Raw genomic sequence first — 23,936 nt, forward strand, 5'->3', positions numbered from 1 at the left:
CGCAGGGGCCCCCACGAGAGTTTTCAGCGGCAATTCAGCAGCGAGGGCTTTTTCCACTCCAGGTCTTCGGCAGCAATTCGGCAGTGAGGGCTTTTTCCACTCCGGGTCTTTTAATGGCAATTCGGCGGCGGGTCCTTCACTTGCCCCGGGACCCGCGGCTGAAGTGTCCCGAAGACCCAGAGCGGAAGGACCCCCGCCGCCGAAGACCCCAGATCCCTGAATCCTCTGGGCAGCCCTGTCCCCACTGCCACCTTCCTTCATTCTCTGGAACATTCACTCCCACTCCTTGGGGTAACTGACCATGGGAAAAATTTATCGAAGGTTGGGTGGATTCTCCATCACTTGCAATTTTTAGATCAAGGATTGGATGTGATTTAAAAAGATCTATCTGGGGTTATGGCGGGGAAGTAATATGGCCTGGATGAGACAAAAGTCACAAAGGGCCTGTCTGGCCTTGGATAGCATCCCCTGCCCCACCTCTCACCCTGCCACAATCCAGCACGAGGGGGTGCCAGCCCCCACTCTGGGGGAAGAGCCACCTGCATGCAGTGGCACTGGTGCAGCCGAACTGCCAACCACAGCCGAGCCCAGAGTGGATTTGACTGTGTGTAAGAGGGAGCTGGCCTGGGGGCAGGGGGTCCTTACTGAGAGGCCTCACGGAGGGCAGGTGATTGAGGTGCGCGTGAGCTCACTCAGCCCACTGTCCATGTTGGCGGCTCAGCTCCAGGTCAACCCAACTGGACCTTACAACACCGGGACAAGCGCTGGGGTTTCTCCAGCCCACAGGGTGGGGCAGCTCCACATTGCAGTGGGGCCGGGGCCTCCCAAGCACAGCACTTCTTTCTTCCACCTCGATGCAGTGATTAAAAACAATGGGTCAGCGCCTTGGCTGGCCCAGCGCAGCACCACAGTGAGTTCAGTGGAGCAACACCAATTTACACCGTCTGCCCCAAAAGATGTAAAACACTTTCCACCGAGAAATCACCACCACATCTAATGGCTGCACCTTCCCCACAGGTGCGCTGATCAGTGAGTGCGACCAGCTGTCAGCCCTCTGGGTACCGGCCCCAGTACAGACCCAGCAGGCCAGGGCTCCCTGCAAACAAGCATCTGCAGAATGCTAAGAAATACGCCAGCTGCAGCAAACCCTCTCTGCCCATGCACCCAGGCAGGGCTCATTCTGCCCCCCCCCCCCCCCCCCCAATTTGGATAATTGCTCTGGTGGCCTAATCCAATGGCCACCCCAGCCGTTCCTTTGTTCTGAACGGGCGCTGGACCAGGCCTTATCTGCAGCTGGATGGCTGGTTATATATGGCGGTGTCAGGTATGATGGCTCATATGACACAAGGAGTTCCTCTTTTAAGGGAGTCATGGAATTTAGGGTCAGAAGGGACCATCGGATTGAGTCTACCCTCTTGTAGATCACAGGCCTTTACATTTCACCCAGTTACCCCTGTCCTGAGCCCAGGACATGGGGTTTGGCTAAAGCAACTGCCAGAGAGGCAGCGAGGCTGCATTCGAAGACAGCCAGAGATGGAGGATCCACCACTTCCCTTGGCAGTTTGTTCCAATGGTTAACTGCCCTCATTGTTAAACATTGGTGCCTAATTTCTAATGTGACGTTGGCTTTAGCTTCCAGCTATTGGTTCTTGCTCCTTTCTCTGCTACATTAAAGAACCCTTTAGAATCCATGAAGGATCCAGGAATCTTCTCTCCACGAGGGTCCTTAGAGGCTGGAACCAAGTCACAACTTGATACAAGGGACATCTTGGCCAGATCTTCCAAATTGGCATAGCTCCACTGAAACCAGTGCTGATTCATACCAGCTGAGAACCCTGCCCACAAGATTTGGGCTTATTTTGCCCTCTGTGGATTTCTCCACTAAGAGAGAGTGCTATCTGAGGCACTCTGACATGTTACAACAATGCCTCACAGTCAAACAGCATGAAGACTCAGCACAAAGCAGGAGGTTCCCCCCTCCTCCCCCACCCTGCTGGGTACCTTGGCCAGTAGCAAAAGTGTGCGGCTGGTCCGGGTGTCGGCATGCTGGTCGCGGAGGTTGAACAGCTTTGGTGTCAAGATGGCAGGAGCGAAGAAGCGGAGGAATAAGAACCCACTGATGGCAATGTACTTCACATCCTAAGAGAGGATCAGAATTTCAACCGCCAGCATCAGCTGCCACCCTCCAAAACACCATTCCATGAGCAGAGTTACCGCTGGCTTGCAGTCTAAGTTGGATTTTGGTTTAGATTTAGGAAAACAACAAAGAACATAAGTCAAGTATCCTTGAGAGAGAGAGAGCATGTCATGTGCATCTCCTCCAAAATATATGGGAGCAACTTGGAGAACAAAATCTATCCAGGTTTCAGAGTAGCCGCTATGTTAATCTGTATCCGCAAAAAGAACAGGAGTATGTTAGTCTCTAAGGTGCCACAAGTACTCCTGTTCTTTTTGCAAAATCTATCCAGTGTGTTTAATATGGCCCCATTATATATGCTATATATTATAGCATCTGGGTGCCTTCACCATTGGTAGTGGGTCAGTTGGGATTGTGGGTCTGGGGACTGTTTGAGCCTTTGTTCCCTGGATCATCCTTGATCAGCCTCAATCAGCCTTGTGATCACTATCCCCTGTGTGATTAATGAGGGGGTTGGGCTGACCTAGGAGAGAAGGCTTAAAAGCCAGAAGCTGAGCGACCAAGGGAAGCTAGAGAACAGGGGAGTTTGAAAGGGAGTTGTAATAGAATGGTTAGGAAGTGCCACCTCGCCTGTGCCAACGCTGCTCCTGTCTCCTCCACCTGAACCTGTATTGAGACCAAGAACCTAGCCATGGATGCCTCTACCCAGATCCTGGTCCGTATTTGCAGATCCTGTGGCCTGCATTTCCCACTCTGAGAGTCAGGCTGGGGGGACCATCCAGCGTGAAAGGTGCCTGCTGGTGGAATCTCTCAGGAAGCAGGTGGGAGAGCTACAGGAGGAGATGACTAGGCTGAGGAGCATCCATGCCCATGAGGAATTCATTGTGAGTATTCATATGGAGACCTCCAAGGCTGAGGAAGCAATCCAGCTACAGAGAACTGCTGTCACACCACCGGGGGAGGAGGAGGACATGGCTCTGTCACAAGGAGGACACTGGCTGCTGGTTACTTCTGGCAGCAGGCAGTGCTCCATCCCTTCTCCCAACCCACTCACCATAATGATAAAGAACTGTTATGCTGCCCTGGTAACAACCCATGAGGAATCACCCCCAAAGGCGGAGAAGGAGAAGCCATGTACCCCCAAGGCTGGGAGGATCGCAACCACCACTCCCAGGAGGAAACGTAGGGTAGTGGTGGTTGGTGACTCTCTTCTGAGGAGGATGGAGGCACCCATCTGTCACCCTGACATGGCATCCCAGGAGGTATGCTGCCTGCTAGGGCCCGTATCCAAGACATTATGGAGAGATTATCGAGGATCATCCGGCCCTCTGACTACTACCCTCTGCTACTCATCCATGTGGGCACTAATGATACTGGGAGGTACAACCCTGAGCAGATCATCAGTGACTACAGGGCTCTGGGAGGAGGCTGAAGGAGTTGGGGGTGCAGGTGGTGTTCTCTTTGATCCTTCTGGTCAAGGGTAGGGGCCCAGGCACAGACAGATGCATCCTGGAGGTGAATGCCTGGCTGCGAGGATGGTGTCACCAGGAGGGCTTCGGCTTCCTTGACCACGGAATGCTGTTCCAGGAAGAAGGACTGATCAACAGAGATAGAGATGGGATCCACCTATTCAGGAAGGGGAAGAGCCTATTTGGATACAGACTGGCTAACCTAGTGAGAAGGGCTTTAAACTAGGTTCTACGAGGGCAGGTGACAGAAGCCCACAGGTAAATCCAAAACATGGAGACCTGGAAGAAGGGTCGGAGTCTGTGAGGAGCATGGGCCGTTATAGCAGGAATAAGGGAAAGACCAGAAAGAACATAGGGAGGAAATCAAATCAGTATCTTATGTCTGTAAATTTATATGAGAAGTATGGGGAATAAGCAGGAAGAACTTGAAATGCTAGTTAATAAATACAGCTATGTCATAGCTGGCATAGATTCATAGATTCTAGGACTGGAAGGAACCTCGAGAGGTCATCGAGTCCAGTCCCCTGCCCACATGGCAGGACCAAATACTGTCTAGACCATCCCTGATAGACATTTATCTAACCTACTCTTAAATATATCCAGAGATGGAGATTTCACAACCTCCCTAGGCAATTTATTCCAGTGTTTAACCACCCTGACAGTTAGGAACTTTTTCCTAATGTCCAACCTAGACCTCTCTTGCTGCAGTTTAAGCCCATTGCTTCTTGTTCTATCCTTAGAGGCTAAGGTGAACAAGTTTTCTCCCTCCTCCTTATGACACCCTTTTAGATACCTGAAAACTGCTATCATGTCCCCTCTCAGTCTTCTCTTTTCCAAACTAAACAAACCCAATTCTTTCAGCCTTCCTTCATAGGTCATGTTCTCAAGACCTTTAATCATTCTTGTTGCTCTTCTCTGGACCCTCTCCAATTTCTCCACATCTTTCTTGAAATGCGGTGCCCAGAACTGGACACAATACTCCAGCTGAGGCCTAACCAGCGCAGAGTAGAGCAGAAGAATGACTTCTCGTGTCTTGCTCACAACACCCCTGTTAATACATCCCAGAAGCATGTTTGCTTTTTTTGCAACAGCATCACACTGTTGATTCATATTTAGCTTGTGGTCCACTATAACCCCTAGATCCCTTTCTGCCGTACTCCTTCCTAGACAGTCTCTTCCCATTCTGTATGTGTGAAACTGATTTTTTCTTCCTAAGTGGAGCACTTTGCATTTGTCTTTGTTAAACTTCATCATGTTTACCTCAGACCATTTCTCCAATTTGTCCAGATCATTTTGAATTATGACCCTGTCCTCCAAAGCAGTTGCAATCCCTCCCAGTTTGGTATCATCCGCAAACTTAATAAGCGTACTTTCTATGCCAATATCTAAGTCGTTGATGAAGATATTGAACAGAGCCGGTCCCAAAACAGACCCCTGCGGAACCCCACTCGTTACGCCTTTCCAGCAGGATTGAGAACCATTAATAACAACTCTCTGAGTACAGTTATCCAGCCAGTTATGCACCCATCTTATAGTAGCCCCATCTAATTTGTATTTGCTTAGTTTATCGATAAGAATATCATGCGAGACCGTATCAAATGCCTTACTAAAGTCTAGGTATACCACATCCACAGCTTCTCCCTTATCCACAAGGCTCGTTATCCTATCAAAGAAAGCTATCAGATTGGTTTGACGCAATTTGGAGATATCCTATCTCCTAGAACTGGAAGGGACCTTGAAAGGTCATCGAGTCCAGCCCCCTGCCTTCACTAGCAGGACCAAGTACTGATTTTGCCCCAGATTCCCAAGTGGCCCCCTCAAGGATTGAACTCACAACCCTGGGTTTAGCAGGCTAATGCTCAAACCAAATTTGTTCTTTACAAATCCATGCTGGCTATTCCCTATCACCTTACCACCTTCCAAGTGTTTGCAGATGATTTCCTTAATTACTTGCTCTATTATCTTCCCTGGCACAGAAGTTAAACTAACTGGTCTGTAGTTTCCTGGGTTGTTTTTATTTCCCTTTTTATAGATGGGCACTATATTTGCCCTTTTCCAGTCTTCTGGAATCTCTCCCGTCTCCCATGATTTTCCTAAGATAATAGCTAGAGGCTCAGATACCTCCTCTATTAGCTCCTTGAGTATTCTAGGATGCATTTCATCAGGCCCTGGTGATTTGCAGGCATCTAACTTTTCTAAGTGATTTTTAACTTGTTCTTTTTTTATTTTATCTGCTAAACCTACCCCCTTCCCATTAGCATTCACTAAGTTGGGCATTCCTTCAGACTTCTCGGTGAAGACCACAACAAAGAAGTTATTAAGCATCTCTGCCATTTCCAAGTTTCCTGTTACTGTTTCTCCCTCTTCACTGAGCAGTGGGCCTACCCTGTCTTTGGTCTTCCTCTTGCTTCTAATGTATTGATAAAAAATCTTCTTATTTCCCTTTATTCCCATAGCTAGTTTGAGCTCATTTTGTGCCTTTGCCTTTCTAATCTTGCCCCTGCATTCCTGGGTTGTTTGCCTATATTCATCCTTTGTAATCTGTCCTAGTTTCCATTTTTTATATGACTCCTTTTTATTTTTTAGATCATGCAAGATCTCGTGGTTAAGCCAAGGTGGTCTTTTGACACATTTTCTATCTTTCCTAACCAGCAGAATAGCTTGCTTTTGGGCCCTTAATAGTGTCCCTTTGAAAAACTGCCAACTCTCCTCAGTTGTTTTTCCCCTCAGTCTTGATTCCCATGGGGACCTTACCTATCAGCTCTCTGAGCTTTTAAAATCCGCCTTCCTGAAATCCATTGACTCTATCTTGCTGTTCTCCCTTCTACCCTTCCTTAGAATTGCAAACTCTATGATTTCATGATCACTTTCATCCAAGCTGCCTTCTACTTTCAAATTCTCAACGAGTTCCTCCCTATTTGTTAAAATCAAGTCTAGAACAGCTTCCCCCCTAGTAGCTTTTTCAACCTTCTGAAATAAAAAGTTGTCTGCAATGCAGTCCAAGAACTTATTGGATAGTCTGTGCCCTGCTGTGTTATTTTCCCAACATATATTTGGATAGTTGAAGTCCCCCATCACCACCAATTCTTGGGCTTTGGATGATTTTGTTAGTTGTTTAAAAAAAAGCCTCCTCCACTTCTTCCACCTGGTTAGGTGGCCCGTAGTAGACTCCTAGCATGACATCACCCTTGTTTTTTACCCTTTTTAGCCTAACCCAGAGACTCTCAACACTTCCATCTCCTATATCCATCTCTACCTCAGTCCAAGTGTGTACATTTTTAATATATAAGGCAACACCTCCTCCCTTTTTCCCCTGTCTATCCTTCCTGAGCAAGCTGTACCCATCCACACCAACATTCCAATCATGTGTATTATCCCACCAAGTTTCAGTGATGCCAACAATGTCATAGTTGTATTTATTTATTAGCACTTCCAGTTCTTCCTGCTTATTCCCCATACTTCTCGCATTTGTATATAGGCATCTAAGACACTGGTTTGATCTTGCCTCCCAGTTTTGTCCTGATCCTCCTTTCTCTCTGCCAATATAGCCCACACTCCCTCTCGTTTCTGACTCATCTCCCAGGTCTCCATGTTCCCCACTTACCTGTGGGCTTTGCTCACCTGTCCTCGTCGAACCTAGTTTAAAGCTCTCCTCACTAGGTTAGCCAGTCTGTGTCCAAATAGGGTCTTTCCCATCATAGAGACTGGACTGGAATGACTGGAATATTGGTATAGAAGGGTACAGCTTGCTCAGGAAGGACAGGCAGGGAAAAAAGGGAGGAGGTGTTGTCTTATATATCAAAAACGTATACACTTGGGCTGAGGTTAAGATAAAATAGGAGACAGACTTGTTGAAAATCTCTGGTAAGGATAAAAGGGATAAAAAATAAGGGTGATGTCATAGTAGGGTCTATTACTGACCACCTAACCAGGAAGACGAGGTGGATGAGGCTTTTTTTAAACAACTAACAAAATCATCCAAAGCTCAGGACTTGGTGGTGATGGGGGACTTCAGCTACTCAGACGTCTGTTGGGAAAATAACACAGAGGGCACAGATTATTCAGCAAGTTCTTGGAATGTATTGGAGACCATTTTTTACTTCAGAAGGTGAAGAAAGCCATTAGGGGAGAGGCTGTTCTAGATTTGATTTTGACAAATAGGGAGGAACTGGTTGGGAATTTGAAAGTGGAAGGCAGCCTGGGTTAAAGTGATAACGAAATGGTTGAGTTCATGATTCTGAGGCCTTGTCTACACTGGCAAGTTTCTGTGCAGTAAAGCAGCTTTCTGTGCTGTAACTCGCGAGGTTACACACTGCCCAGCCACTTAGAGCGCAGAAACTGCGCAGGTGCAGCGCTGTAAAAAAACCACTCCGACGAGAGGCGTACAGCTTTCTGCGCTGGGGGTACAGCGCCAGTGTAGACACCGTGGGAATTACAGTGCTGCCATTGGCCTCCGGGAGGTGTCCCACGATGCCTGTTCTTGCCTCTCTGGTCATTGGTTTAAACTCCACTGCTTTGCCCTCAGGTGACCAACCATAAGCCCACCCCTTAAATTCCTTGGGAATTTTGAAAGTCCCCTTCCTGTTTGCTCGGTGACGCGTGCAGTTGTCTCAGCGCATCTTTCCAGGTGGCGATGCCTGCTCCACGCACCAGGTGATCCTCCGCTTGGAGCAGTGCTGATCTGCTGGACATCATCAGCATTTGGGGAGAGGAGGCTATCCAGTCCCAGCTGCTCTCCAGCCATAGGAGTTATGATACCTACGGACAGATTTCACGATGCATGACAGAAAGGGGCCATGACTGGGACTCACTGCAGTGCAGGGTCAAAGTGAAGGAGATGCGGAACACCTACCACAAGGCGCGGGAAGCAAACAGCCGCTCTGGTGCTGCGCCCACGAGCTGCTGGTTCTACAAAGAGCTGGACGTGATACTTGGTGGCGACCCCACCTCCACTGCAAAGGCCCCTGTGGATACTTCGGTGGCTCGCGTGCCAGTCGAGAGTGGACCGAGCCAGGAGGAGGAAATCTTGGATGAGGATGTGGAGGGGGACCCAGAGGCAGAGGACAGCTCGGAGGTCAGAGATGAATGCAGCCAGGAGCAATTCTCTACCCCAGAGGAGCCTAGCCAATCACAGCAGTCAGATTTTGGTGAAGCGCAAACAGGAGTGGAGGCCCCTGGTAAGTGGATTTGATTTGGGGAATCACTGAGTTTTGGGGGGCAGAAGGGCTACAGAAAGCAGGCTTGTGTCTGTATGATGCGTGTACCACAACAAGCCTAGTCTGAGTGGCAGAAAAAACGGTTACTCACCTTTTGTAACTGTTGTTCTTCGAGATGAGTTGCTCGTATCTATTCCAGTTAGGTGTGCGCGCGCTGCATGCACGGCTGTCGGAAACTTTTCCCTAGCAGCTACCCATCGGGCCAGCGGTGGAGTCCCCTGGATTGGCGCCGGTATGGCGCGCTATATACGACCCTGCCGGCCCGACCCCCCTTCAGTTCTATCTTGCTGGCTACTCCGACAGAGGGGAAGGTGGGGGGGAATGGAATAGATACAAGCAACACATCTCGGAGAACAACAGTTACAAAAGGTGAGTAACCATTTTTTCTTCTTCGAGTGCATGCTCATATCGATTCCAGTTAGGTGACTCCCAAGCCTTACCTCGGAGGTGGGGTCGGAGTCAAGGTATTGCCGACCAAAGTACTGCCCTGCTGAAGGCCACATCGTTCCTAGATTGGTGGACGATGGCGTAGTGCGACGTGAAACTATGCATAGAAGACCACGTCACAGCCCTGCAGATTTCCTGGAGAGGTACTTGGGCTAGAAAGGCTGCCGACGAGGCCTGAGCCCTCATGGACTGAGCCGTGATGGCAGGCGAAGGAGCCTTTGCCAAGTCATAACAGGTGCGGATACAAGCTGTGATCCAGGGGTAGATCCGCTGGGAAGAGACTGGCAATCCCTTCATCCGCTCCCCTATAGCAACGAACAACTGAGTTGTCTTTCAGAACGGCTTTGTGCACTCAATATAGAAAGCGAGCGCCCTCCTAACATCCAGCGAGTGCAGCTGTTGTTCTTGAGGGCTGTTGTGTGGCTTTGGATAAAAGACTGGCAGGAAGATGCCCTGGCTAATATGGAAGTGGGGCACCACCTTAGGAAGGAAAGCTGGGTGAGGTCTAAGTTGTACCTTGTCTTTATGAAAAATCGTGTACAGGGGCTCAGAGGTGAGGGCCTGCAGCTCAGACACGCCTTGTGCCAAGGTGATAGTCACCAGAAAAGCTACTTTCCAAGAGAGGTAAAGGAGTGAACAAGAAGCTAAGGGTTCAAAAGGAGAGCCCATGAGGCGGGAGAGGACTAGGTTAAGGTCCTAGGCCAGGATGGGGGGCTTTATTGGGGGATGTATTTTCTCCAGGCCTTTCAGGAAATGTCCCACGATGGGGTTAGTGAACACCGAACACCCAGAATCGGCTGGGTGAAAGGCCGAGATGGCCGCGAGGTGGACCTTGAGAGAACCAAATGCCAGATGCTGGTGCTTTAGGTACATAAGATACTCCAGGATACAAGGAATGGGAGCCTGGGACGGGAGCACCTGCCTTTGGACGCACCAGCTGGAGAATCTCTTCCATTTTGCCCTGTATGTGGCCCTAGTAGATGGTCTGCGGCTTTCCGGAAGCATCTGCCTCAGTGGATCCGAGCAGGCAAGCTCTGCCTGATTCAGCCATGGATTCTCCAGGCTGTGAGGTGGAGAGACTGAAGGTCTGGGTGAAGGAGGCGACCTTGGTCCTGTGTAATGAGGTCGGGAGTGAGAGGTAGCTATATCGGTGACTGGACCATGAGGGTGGGTACCAGCAATGGCGAGGCCAGGCTGGGGCTGCCAAAATGATGTCCTCCTTTTCCCTGCGGATTTTGAGGAGCAGTTTGTGGATCAGCGGAAATGGTGGGAAGGCATATAGCAGCTGCCCGGACCATGGGATCATGAATGCATCTGCGATCAAGCCTGGGCTGTTGCTCCTGAAGGAGCAAAAGGTTGGGCACTTCCTGTTGACCTGTGTGGCAAACAGGTCAATTTGGGGAAACCCCCAACTGCAGAAGACAGAGTGGATGATGTCCGGGCGAATCAACCACTCGTGTGTGAGGAAACCTCTGCTCAGACTGTCCGCCAGCACTTTCTGAATGCCCGGCAGGTACAAAGCCTGGAGGAGAATGGAGTGGGCTAGGCAAAATTCCCACAGTAGGAGGGCTTCCTGACAGAGAGGAGACAAGTGGGCTCCGCCCTGCTTGTTTATATAAAACATAGCCGTGGTGTTGTCCGTGATCACCGCTACGCAATGGCCCTGCAAGTGAGTCAGAAAAGCTTGGCAGGCGAGGCGGATCGCCCTGAGTTCTTTGACGCTGATATGCAGAGCCAGTTCCTCTACTTGTCATAGGCCCTGAGTTGTCAGGCTTCCCACATGCGCTCCCCAGCCCAACGCGGACGCATTGGTGACTAAGGTCAGGGTGGGTTGGGGCGGGTGAAAAGGAACCCCGGCGCCTACCATGCGGGGATTCGGCTACCACCGTAGGGAGTCGAGGGTGTGCCGAGGGAGGGCCAGCACTATGTCCAGACTCTCGCGGCCCGGGTGATACATAGATGTGAGCCACGCTTGCAAGGGTCTGAGTCGCAGCCTGGCGTGTTGAACCACGTATGTGCAGGATGCCATATGACCTAGTAGCCTGAGACACTGCCTCGCCGTGGTGGTAGGGAAGCTGCAAAGGTTGCTGATTATTCGCGAGAGGGCCAGGTGACGCGTCTCTGGCAGGAACGCTCTCGCTTGAGTCGCATCCAGAACAGCTCCAATGAACTCTATCCTTTGAGTTGGGGTGAGCACTGATTTGCTGACATTGAGTATGAGACCTAATTGGTCAGATGTGTCTCTGACAGGGCCGGCTTTAGCAAGAGCGGGGCCCGATTCCTGGGGGCGGGGCTTGCTGCAAGCCCCGCCCCCAGGAATCGAGCCGGGCTCCGGCCGGGGTTGCTGGGCTTGGGTCCGACCCGGAGCCGCGCCGGGGGGGCCACGCCGGGGGGGGGGGGAGAGACACGACCCGAGCAGCGCCGCGGGGGCCGCGCTGGGAGGGGGGGCGTGGAGACACGACCCGAGCCACGCCGCGGGGACTGGGCCAGGCCGGAGCCGACCCAACCCAAGCCGCGGGGACCGGGCCGGGCCGGAGCCAACCTGACCCGAGCCGCGGGGACCGGGCCGGGCCGGAGCCGACCCAGGCCGCGCCGTGGGGGCCGAGCCGAGCTGGAGCCGGGCCGCGCGGGCCGGGCTGGAGCCAAGCCGGGCCAGAGCCGCTGGGGCCTGCGGGAACGGGCCGCGCCTCCCCGAGCCCTTCTCGCGCCCCCGCCACCCCAGCTTACCTTGTGTGCTGATACACCGGCCAGCCCCTGCTTCTTTTCAGACTTCCCGCGAATCTCTGATTCGCGGGGAGCAGGGGAGGGGGCGGAGCATTCAGGGGAGGGGAGGAGGGGGAAGTGAGCTGGGGGCGGGGTGGACAGCTGCAGCGCGGGGCCCTCTTGGCGCGGGGCCCAATTCAGCCGAATCGGCTGAATCGGCCTAAAGCCGGCCCTGGTCTCTGACTATATTCACCTGCGATTCCACCTGCTGACAGGAGCAGCCCCCCAGGAGCCAATCGTCTAGGTAAGGGTAGACATGTATGTGGCGGCGGCGGAGAAAAGCTGCTACAACCACCATGCAATTGGTGTAGACGCGAGGTGCTGTGCAAAGCCCAAATGGGAGGGCCATGAACTGGTAATGCACCTTGTTCACTATGAAGCGGAGGAACCGTATGTGAGCCAGGATGATAGATATGTGAAAATAAGCATCCAGGGCAGGTGTACCAGTCTCCCGGGTCTAGGGAAGGGATGTTTGTGCTTAGGGAGACCATGCAGAACTTCAAGCTGACTGTGAACTTGTTGAGTTCCCACAGGTCCAGAATGGGCCTGAGGCCCCCAGTCGCTTTGGGGATGAGGAAGTATCAGGAGTAGAAACCCTTGCCTGTGAGTTCCTGAGGGACCTTCTCCACCACTCCTAGAGCGAGGAGAGCCTGGACCTTCTGGATGAGAAGTTGCTCGTGAGAGGGGTCCCTGAAGAGGGACAGGCAAGGGGGATGGGAGGGTGGGGAATCTGTTTCTTCACTTCAGCAGGTGGGTATTGTAGTTGTAAGAATGCTTGATAGAGATCTTGTAGGTGTTTGTCTCTGTCTGAGGGGTTGGAGCAAATGCAGTTGATTGACAGAGCCAGAAGAGTACCCAGAAGTCACCTACTACAGGACAGGCCCAACAAAGAAAGTAACAGAACACCACTAGCCATCACCTTCAGCCCCCAACTAAAACCTCTCCAGCGCATCATCAAAGATTTACAACCTATCCTGAAGGACGATCCCTCACTCTCACAGATCTTGGGAGACAGGCCAGTCCTCGCTTACAGACAGCCCCCCAACCTGAAGCAAATACTCACCAGCAACCACACACCACACAACAAAAACATTAACCCAGGAACCAATCCTTGCAACAAAGCCTATTGCAACTCTGTTCACATATCTATTCAGGGACACTATCATAGGACCTAATCACATCAACCACGTCATCAGAGGCTCGTTCACCTGCACATCTACCAATGTGATATATGCCATCATGTGCCAGCAATGCCCCTTTGCCATGTACATTGGCCAAACCGGACAGTCTCTACGCAAAAGAATAAATGGACACAAATCAGACGTTAAGAATTATAACATTCAAAAACCTGTCAGAGAACATTTCAATCTCCCTGGTCACTCAATTACAGACCTAAAGGTCGCAATATTACAACAAAATAACTTCAAAAACAGACTCCAAGGAGAGATTGCTGAATTGGAATTAATTTGCAAACTAGACACCATTAAGTTAGGCTTGAATAAAAACTGGGAGTGGATGGGTCATTACACAAAGTAGAACTGTTCCCCCTACTGTTATTCACACCTGCTTGTCAATTGTTGGAAATGGGCCATCCTGAGTATCACTACAAAAGTGTTTTCCTCCTGCAGACAATAGCCCACCTTAACTGATTACACTCGTTAGAGTTGGTATGGCAACACCCATTGTTTCATGTTCTCTGTGTGTATCTCTATCTTCCTACTGTATTTTCCACTGCATGCATCCGATGAAGTGGGTTTTAGCCCATGAAAGCTTATGCTCAAATAAATTTGTTAATCTCAAAGGTGCCACAAGTACTCCTCGTTATTTTTACAAATCTTTAACTGTCCTGGAACCCCACCTCCTCCTGGGACCTTCCCTTCCCCATTTCCCACAATGCAGATGTGGTTTTTTTGTTTGTCTCTCTCCTCCGGTGTTATTTTTTAATAAAAGAATTGTGTTGGTGTGAAAGCAATCTTTATTCCACTAATTGAAAGCAAACAGAGCCCTGCAAAACAACCGGCAATTTTCTTAAACCTTCATAGTGCATCATCTGCACCAATCACAATCACCTCCTAGCATTACAAGCACTGCACTCGCGAGCATAGCAACAAATATTAGTGGCTTTCAGCTTCAAATTGCTGCCTCAAGGCATCCCTGATCCTTATGGCCCTGCGCTGGGCCCCTCTAATAGTCCTGGTCTCTGGCTGTTCAAACTCAGCTTCTAGGCGTTGAGCCTCAGTGGTCCAGCCCTGAGTGAAGCTTTCACCCTTCCCTTATCAAATATTATGGAGCGTACAGAACGCAGCTATAAGCATAGGAATATTGCCATCGGCCAGGTCCAGCCTCCCATATAGGCAGCGCCAACGGCCAAAAGCACACTCAACAGTCATTCTACACTTGCTCAGCCTGTTGTTGAACCGCTCCTTATGGCTTCATAAGCCATGGCATTAAGAGGTAGGCAGGTCTCCCAGGATCACAATGGGCATTTCGACTTCCCCTACGGTGATCTTCTGGTCAGGGAAGACCCAGCTTGCAGCTTCCTGAACAGGCCAGTGTTCTGAAAGATGCGGGCATCATGCACCTTTCTGGACCAGCCTGTGTTAATGTCCGTGAAACACCTACGGTGATCCACAAGCACCTGGAGAACCATAGAGAAATACCCCTTCCGATTAATGTACTCAGTGGCTAGGTGATCTGGTGCCAGAATTGGAATATGTGTGCCATCTATCGCCCCTCCGCAGTTAGGGAAGCCATCCACAATACAAAGCCATCCATAATGTCACGCAGGTTGCCCAGAGTCACGATTTTTCAAAGCAAGATGTGATTAATGGCCCTGCACACTTCCATCAACACAAGTCCAATGGTCGACTTTCCCACTCCGAACTGGTTAGCGACCGATCGGTAGCAGTCTGGAGTAGCTAGCTTCCACAGTGCAATCGCCACGCGTTTCTCCAACGACAAGGCAGCTCTCATTCTCATGTCCTTGTGTCACACAGGGCTGGGGCAAGCTCATCACACAGTTCCATGAATACGGCTTTCCTCATGCGAAAGTTCTGCAGCCACTGCTTGTCATCCCAACGTGCATGATGATGTGATCCCACCACTCAGTGCTTGTCTCCAGAGCTCAAAAGCAGCGTTCCATTGTGGTCAGCACCTCCGTGAATGTCACAAGCAATCTAGTGTCGCAGCTATTATGTGTGGTGAGATCAATGTCGCACTCCTCTTGCCTTTGTAGTTTAAGGAATAATTCCACTGCCATTGCCATGTGTTAGTCAGAGCGAGCAGCATATTTGTCAACAATGCAGGATCCATTCCTGCAGCCCGAAGAGGCAGGACGCGCAGTACACAAACCGTTGAAAGATGGCACCATATGCAGACGGAAGCACAGGGATTGCTGGGATGTGAAGCAATGCATCACAGGGCATTGGGACAGGACCCAGGATGCCCCACGACCCCCCTCCATGTTCCCATAACTCTTAGCGGCAGAAGAGAAAGAGGTGCTCTGTGGGATAGCTACCCAGAGTGCACCGCTCCGAATACCACTGCAAGTGCCGCAAGTGTGAACACGCTATTGCACAGTGTGAACACACAACAGCGGTTTCCCTTCAGCGCTCTCTGAGCGGCGCTGTAGCTGCCGGTGATGTAACTCTGCCAGTGTAGACATGCCCTAAGGAATGGTAGGAGGGAATACAGCATGAGAAAGACAATGGATTTCAAGAAGGCAGACTTTAGCAAACTCAGGGATTTGGTAGGTAAGATTCCATGGGAAGCAAGTCTAAGGGGGAAAAACATTTCAAGAGAGTTGTCAGTTTTTCAAAGAGGCATTATTAAGGGCACAAGAGCAAACTATCCCACTGCGTAGGAAAGATAGGCAGTATGGCAAGAGAGCACCCTGGCTTAACCAGGAGATCTTCAATAATCTAAAAATCAAAGAGTCCTATAAAAAGTGGAAACGTGGTCAAATTACAAATGATGACTATAACAAATAACACAGGTATGTAGAGACAAAATTAGAAAGGCCAAGGCACAAAACGAGATCAAACTAGCTAGAGACATAAAAGGTAACAAGAGAACATTCTACAAATACATTAGAAGCAAGAGGAAGAGCAAGGACAGGACAGACCCGTTACTCAATGAGGGTGGGGAAGGGGAACTATAATAGAAAATATGGAAATGGCAGAAGTGCTAAATGACTTTTTTGTTTCAGTTTTCACCCTGTGCCACTGCCTGACCTCATGCTCTGCCTCTGGAAACTGCTCCTCTACCCTCTTGTGCAGCTGCTTGAAGGCCACCCTCATGATAGCGGGACACTTCTCCACTGAGCCGATGATGGACTCCATGATGTCACTCAGGTAGCCCTTCAGGAGCTCCTGGCTGCTCTCCCGCACCTGTGCCTCGGACAGGGAGCCCTTGAAGGAAATCCTCCTGGAGAGAAACCCAGAGAAATGCACATTAGCTACCAATCCACGTGTGCCCGTGCTGGGCAGTTTAGCTCTTTCGCACTGTGGCTTTTGTTGGCATACAATCAACATTCCGTATCTTGGCCGGGCTGAAAGGCTGCAGGGTCACATTTAGGTCCATTGCTTTTAAATGGAGGATTTTGCAGACTGGAATATTGATGTGGCTACTGAAGTCAGTGCAGGGGCTGCTGTGCTATTCCACATCAAATGTCACCCCTGGCTTTTTTTCTCCTTGCAGATTTTTGGATTGATGATGCATAACTCTCAGGTAGTGGGGGAGGGGATAGTTGAGCATGGGGAAGGCAATTTGCAATGGTGGGATAAGCACATCAGCTGGATGCTTCTGCTAAAAAGCTATCAGCTGTGAAATAGGGAACAAGCTGCCATTTGGGTCACCGTTATTAGGTTTCAGTGTTAATGCCGGCTTGGGATGAATGGGGCACTGTGCTGCTGTCTGAGAAATTGGCTCTCAGGCTCCAGACTGAGGAGGGCAGCACTGCGCCAGGTATTCTTGGTTGGAAGGTTTTCCTTGCGACAGTAAGAGCTAGAAACTCACAAATGTGTTTCCAGAGGTGCTGAGTGCTCGCAGCTCGCTCTAGTGGATCGGGGGGGGGGGGGGGGGAGGGGGAGGCTGCATACGTGCGCTTGGCACCTCTGAAATTAAGGCTTTTCTTTAAAAAAACCATAGGCTTCTGGAGCCCACTGCCCTGGGAAGGGGGAATTCTGTGGACACAAAACACACCCAGGCAGGGTCTAAGCACTGGGTTTCCTGGCGGCCAGGTTCAAGCATGCAGCAGCTCCGAGGCCAGGAAACCCCTTTGTCTTGCTAGTGCAGAACACAGAGCACAATAAGCTCCCAGGGCCAGTCCCAGTCTGCAGCGTCCTGGTCAGAGTGACCCTTTGCTTAGAGCCAAGCTGGGCGCTGCAAATCGTGGCTTCAAACTCCAAGGGCTTGCCTGGGCCTGGCTCATCTTCACGGTCCATTTTGAGAGATCAAAGCAGGGACCCCCAGCAACTCCTCTCCCCAGCTGGCCCCTCCCAGCTGGCTGGCCCCTGGATCATCAGAAGCAATGTTGACCTGAGAGAGGGAGCAAGGCACTGGGCTGGGATTCAGAGCCAGCAGCTGACTCCAGATCTCCTGTGTGACTTTGGGCAAAGCAGGCAGCTTCTTGGCTAAGCTGGGGCAATCCTGTCTTGTCTGGGGGGCAGGGACTGCCTGCTGCCTCTCACTGTGTCTGTACAGCTAGCCCACCAGCACGCCATTCAGGGCCACACCCAGCTCAGCAAACTCCATCGTGTCACTGGCATGTGCCTTGCACACGCGGCTGAAGTCCGCTCATACTAATGTCACTAAGAACGTACTCTGGATGCCCTAAGGGCCTTGTTCCTGAGCCCCCTAAGCCCACATCCTCACACAAACACGCCGCTGGGTGTGGCCAGCACAGCTCAGAGATGGAGACTCATCATGGAGGGGCAACTCCCTGATCACACAGTCCTTGTGCACCATTCATCAAGGGCGAGTAGCCTCCTCTCTGCTCCAGCATCCCTGACAGGGTGTTGCTTAGCAACCAGCATGAGCTGTCTCTCTCCTGGGAATGTCACTGTCTTGACTCCTGGGAGGAGGACTGGGCTGGCTTGTGGGGTTCCAGGGACAGCTGGGGTTGCACAGGGAAAGCCAAGCATGATGCCTTTGGGTTTGGATCCAGGAAGGCCGGAAGGGGTGAGGATGCTGTAGGATCCCACTGGCTCAGGTGCACTGAGACTCTGCTGAGGTAGGGTCACCACACTGGGCAGATTGTGGGAGTCAATAATCTACAGACCCGCCTGTGCCCCTCGCTGGTGGAGAACTGCTCACGCACAGATGCAGTTTGTTATTCAAAATGCTCAGCCGCTCCCTCCACAGGCTCTGGGGTGCTGGAGGCCGCCCAGTATGCTGCGGGGTGAGTGGCTTAGACACTCCCCTGGGCAGGGGATGACTTTACTTATAGCTGATCAGTGCTTAGCACACCCTAAATACCCACAATAACTCCCTCCTGCACCAGCCCCCCCCCATGGCAATGGGGCTGGCTGAGTCCTCCCCACAGGACAGACATGTCTGGGGATAGGACTGGGGGGCCATTTTTATCAGGAGACTCATCCCCCGATAACCCTGCAGTCAGCAGCCAGGTGTTCAGCCGGCGAGATCCTTGCCCCCCTCCTAGGGCATGTGATTGGCTGCTGCCCTGTGCTGGCAACCCCTTGCCCTTCGCCTCTCCCCAGAAGCAGTGGTCCCTGGGCTAGTTCAGCATCACTCAGCTCTCCAGAGACCCAGCTCCTTCCACGCCCCAGAAGCTTGCCCCGGCAGGCTCCTCGCATGGGCGCCGAGTCAATGCAGTGCTAGCCTGATGGCGCCGGAAAGCAGAAACTGCAGTTTACCAAGACCAGATGCAGCAGAGGCAGGTGCAGGGTGAACTCCCCCACCCACTGCCCCATTCCCCCAGCCCAGCTCTGGGGGGAGGCTGATCACTACTGATAACGGCTGAGCCCTGCCGGCTCCTTTCAGACAGGCCACTGAGCCAGCAGCCCAGGGATGGGGATGAAAGGAAGGCTGGGCAGAACCCAGCACCCAGCTCCTCTCAGGACAGAGCAGCATCCTGACACATGCCACCAAGCGCTGCTGCAGCCTGCTCAGAGCTGCCTTCCCCTCCGGAGAAAGGCTGAACTCCCCCGGCCAGCGCTCGGGGCGGGAGCTGCTCTGGTCTATCTGCGCCACGTGGGCCCCTCCCGAGCCACCTGGACGGCCCTCTGGAAGAAGGGGAGTTCATGCCACAGGCACTGGAGGACAAAGGGTTAATTTCTTCTCCTTCCCCCTCCAGTCTCAGCATGGCAGCAGAAGAGGGGGAGTGAGGTGACCTCAAAGTTGCAACCCAAGAAGCCATCACAATTCCCTGGCTGGGGGGATGCTGCCCTGCCTGTGTGTATGCCCCCCCACCCCCCGAGGCCATTCACATGCTACTGGGTTATTTTTAGAGGCATAAATCATTCTCAGACTCACTTTTCTCTGCTTTAATTAACACTGTTAAGTGTGAAAAACGAACCGTGAATTACAGCAGCTTCCATGTGTCACTGTTTTCCTGATTTGCCATTTCTAATTGGAACACGCCCAACCCCCCACCCACACCCGAGCCGCCCCTGTGCTCTCCTCTCAGCTACACCCGGCTCCCCCATGCGCACACCACGAGCATCCAAGGCATCGAGTTCCCCCCGTCCTCTCACTCACCGCCGGACTCACATGTTCCATCCCAGCCCCTTCGCTCTGCTCTGGGGTCCATACTTGCCCTAAGACTACGGCAGGAACCCCTGGCCTAGAGCAACCATGGTGCCTCCACCAGCCATGCAACCATGGCAGTGTCCCCACAGTGGTTATCCTAACCTGATGCAGCGTGGCCCCCAATCCCACACACCAGGCCCCATAGCAGCACCAATCACAGCTCCCCCTGACAGATCATAGAATGATAGAACTGGAAGGGACCTCGAGAAGTCTTCTAGTCTAGTCCCCTGCACTTGTGACAGGACTAAGTATCATCTAGACCAGGCCTGCAGAACATATGGCCCGCAGGGGGTGAGTAGGTGGGCTCACTGTGCGGCCCATGGGGGGTGAGTAGGCAAGCCAACGGCCGGTTGGCTGGCAAGCGGGTGGGCGGGGTGGTGAAGGGGCCAGTGGCAGGCTGGAGAGTGAGGGTGAGCCAGCGACAGGAGGTGGGGGCAGCGGCAGAAGGTAAGAGGCGCCGGGGGGGGGAGCTGAGGAGGCGAGCGGGCGGGCAGTGGTGGGGGGGCAGGTGAACTGGCGGCGGGGGAGGGGGTAGGTGAGCGGGCAGCGGGGGAGGGGGGGCTGAGGAGGCGAGCGGGTGGGCAGAGGGTGAGTAGGTGAGCCGGGGGGGGGGGGCGAGGAGGCGGGCAGTGGGGGGGGCAATTGGGAGAGGGAAATGGCAGAATGCCCCCGACGGTCCCAAATGTTCAAGTAACTGCCCCAGGGTGGTAAAGAAAACTGGGTCATTAAGGCTCTGGGAGGAATCACTGCTAATCCCAGGACCAGACAGGCTGCTGTGTTTGGATCAGGGGTTCTTCAACTTTTTCATAGTGTGGAAACCTGGTTAATGCAGGGACTGCCTCATGGGTTCATGGCCTGTTGTCACTGCAGGAACTGCTCCCCTGGAAAAGCCATCTTAGGAGGACATTTAAATGTATAGTTAGTTTCTTTCTATCTCGCAGTCAGAAGCAGCTGGCCCCATGTGCACACCCCCAGCTCTCTGGACTCAATCCCACCCCCCTTTGGGAACCTGTGCAGCCGAGTCTGTCCCCAGCAGTGCAAAGGCAAAGTGAGGACAGGATCAAATCAAATGTCCATCCCCGCGTGAGAGAAGAGAGAACTATGACATACTGCACATAAATCCGAACCACTTCGTTAGCTGAAGAGTTAAGCTGTAAATTTTAGAGGAGCTCCGTTAAAAGCCCATCAACAAATCTCACTTACAAATACTCGACAGCTTCCCTAAAAACCCAAAGGCAGGACAGTCTAGAAATGAACAGTTCAGGGATCCAACCCCACAGCCATATCATTCTTCCCTGTTCCTCACCATCCCCCCTGCCCTGCCCTGCCCTGCCCCCAAGAATCCTAGTCACAACCCACCTGCTCCGGGCTCCCACCTCTTCCTCTGCAGAGCAGCCCTTGCCGCAGAGCCAGCACTCAGCAGAAGGGCAGTTTAAATAATTTACAGAGTTAATGTTATAAACATGACCCAGGTCTTTGTGATCCCCCAGCTCTCCCCCAGTAACACCCAGAGGCCCCCGTCCGACTCAGCCAGACACCTGGTGTTTGGGGCCAAGCCATTTTGGGGGTAGGAAGCTAGGAAAATGTTCAGAAAGGGAATGATGGATATTTGTGAAATACCTTAATTGCAAAACCCCTTTTCTGAAGGTTACCAAACCTCCCAGACAAATCCTACCTGGCCAAGGAGAGCTCAGGGGAACTACACAGAAGTTAAAAATGGATCTTAGTTGTAAGTTAGGATCAGTCTGAACTATGGAGTGGCTACCACTGGCCCATTACATCCGGGTGAGCGAGCAGCATTGGGCCTGATCTGGTCTGGCTCCCACCCCCTCTCCAAGGGTTGCAGCTATCTGGAGGTGCTGCCTTCCACACCTTCCGCATTCACACCTCGTTCATTCAACACGGCAATCGATTACAAAGTGGGGGGAAGATCTTATTCTACTTCTAGCAAAAAGACATTTTTCTTTTACCTTAATTATACTACCACAGGGGCCCGCTATAACATATTACCAAGGTTCAATACAAAATCATATAAAAGTTATACAAAAATGCATAATGCAGAGATTTATCTACAACTGCATTGATTGACTGCTGTGTGCAGTAATATAGTGACCCCTGGGTCTTTGAATGGGGCTTTATACTTGGGGGAAGGCGAGCAGCGAGTCGGGGGCGAGCGGGTGAGCAAGCGGCGGGTGGGCAAAGAGGCGAGCAGTGAGCCAGCAGGGGTTCTAGGGGTGGGCATGCGGGTTTCCGGCAGGGGAGGGAAGAGGTGAAAGGAGGTGAGTGGTGGGTGGGGGACTGACTAGGAGGGATGCAGCACGCCAGCAGGGGGGGGCTAGGGGGTGAAGAAGGGTGTGATGGTGGGGCCGAGCGGGGAGGGGGTGGGTCCTATTTTACTGCTGTGATCTGGTCACCCTATGCACGCCATTTCTTTCCCCCTCTACACTACAGGCTTCCACACACTGTCAGTGCCTTCCTAGTGTGCCATACATACAATTGTTTGCTTTAATTGAAAAATTCTTAATAAAGTATCACACCCCCCCCCAAAAAAAACCTTCCTTTTCGGCCCACAGCTGTTTCGGCGGGGCGGTGCTGGGGAAGGAGGGTTTGTTTCCGTGGGGTGGGCGGTGCTGGGGTATGTGTGTTGTGTTTCGGGGGGGGCTCGGGGAGGGGTGTTTCGGCGGCACGGGCGGGGAGGGTCAGCCCTCAGCTGTTTTCTTTGGAGTCATATGGCCCTCGCCACTTTACAAGTTGTGCAGGCCTGATCTAGACCATCCCTGACAGGTGTTTGTCTAATCTGCTCTTAAAAATCTCCAATGATGGAGATTCCACAACCTCCCTGGGCAATTTATTCCACTGCTTAACCACCCTGACAGTTAGGAAGTTTTCCCTAATGTCCAGCCTAAACCTCCCTTGCTGCAATTTAAGCCTATTGCTTCTTGTCCTATCCTCAGAGGTTAAGAAGAACAACTCTTCTCTCTCCTCCTTCTAACAACCTTTTATGTACTTGAAAAGTGTTATCATGTCCCCTCTCAGTCTTCTCTTTTCTAGTATAAACAAACCCAATTTTTTCAATCTTCCCTCATAGGTCATGTTTTCTAGACCTTTAATCATTTTTGTTGCTTTCTCTGGACCTTTTCCAATTTGTCCACATCTTTCCTGAAATGTGGCACCCATAACTGGACACAATACTCCAGTTGAGGCCTAATCAGCGCAGAGTAGAGCGGAAGAATGACTTCTTGTGTCTTGCTTACAACACTCCTGCTGGTACATCCCAGAATGATGTTTGCTTTTTTTGCAACAGCGTTACACTGTTGACTCATATTTAGCTTGTGGTTCACTATGACCCCCAGATCCCTTTCCGCAGTACTCCTTCCTAGACAATCATTTCCAATTTTGTATGTGTGCAACTGATTGTTCCTTCCTAAGTGGAGTACTTTGCATTTGTCCTTGTTGAATTTCATCCTATTTACTTCAGACCATTTCTCCAGTTTGTCCAGATCATTTTGAATTTTAATCCTATCCTCCAAAGCACTTGCAACCCCTCCCAGCTTGGTATCATCTGCAAACGTTATAAGTGTGCTCTCTATGCCATTATCTAAATAATGAAGAAGATATTGAACAGAACCAGACCCAGAATTGATCCCTGTGGGATCCCACTCGTTATGCCCTTCCAGCATGACTGAACCATATAACTACTACTCCTTGGGAATGGTTTTCCAACCAGTTTTGCACCCACCTTATAGTAGCTCCATCTAGGTTGTACTTCCCTAGTTTGTTTATGAGAAGGTCATGCGAGACAGTATCAAAAGCCTCACTAAAGTCAAGATATACCACATCTACCGCTTCCCCCCTATCCACAAGGCTTGTTACCTGTCAAAGAAAGCTATCAGGTTGGTTTGACACGATTTATTCTTGACATATCCATGCTGACTGTTACTCATCACCTGATTATCTTCTAGATGATTGCAAATTCGTTGCTTAATTATTTGCTCCATTATCTTTCCGGGTACAGAAGTTAAGCTGACTGATCTGTAATTCCGCGGGTTGCCCTTATTTCGCTTTTTATAGATGGGCACTAGATTTGCCCTTTTCCAGTCTTCTGGAATCTTTCCCGTCTTCCATGACTTCTCA

General features: G+C 51.4%; 1 protein-coding gene across 3 annotated transcripts in view; it reads right to left on the reverse strand.

Annotated features, from left to right (window-relative positions):
- RASAL1 (RAS protein activator like 1) overlaps positions 1 to 23,936 on the reverse strand; it is a 131,401-nt gene that overhangs the window by 19,115 nt on the left and 88,350 nt on the right. For all 3 annotated transcript variants that reach the window (XM_054006780.1, XM_054006779.1, XM_054006777.1), the window contains 2 exons: positions 16,265 to 16,457; positions 2,002 to 2,139 (listed from right to left, as the gene is read on the reverse strand). In XM_054006780.1, the coding sequence (XP_053862755.1) occupies positions 2,002 to 2,139; positions 16,265 to 16,457 (331 nt within the window). The remainder of the gene's footprint in view (positions 1 to 2,001; positions 2,140 to 16,264; positions 16,458 to 23,936) is intronic.

This window comes from Malaclemys terrapin, chromosome 16 (assembly GCF_027887155.1).
Source record: "Malaclemys terrapin pileata isolate rMalTer1 chromosome 16, rMalTer1.hap1, whole genome shotgun sequence".
In the NCBI taxonomy this organism is placed as follows: domain Eukaryota; kingdom Metazoa; phylum Chordata; order Testudines; family Emydidae; genus Malaclemys; species Malaclemys terrapin.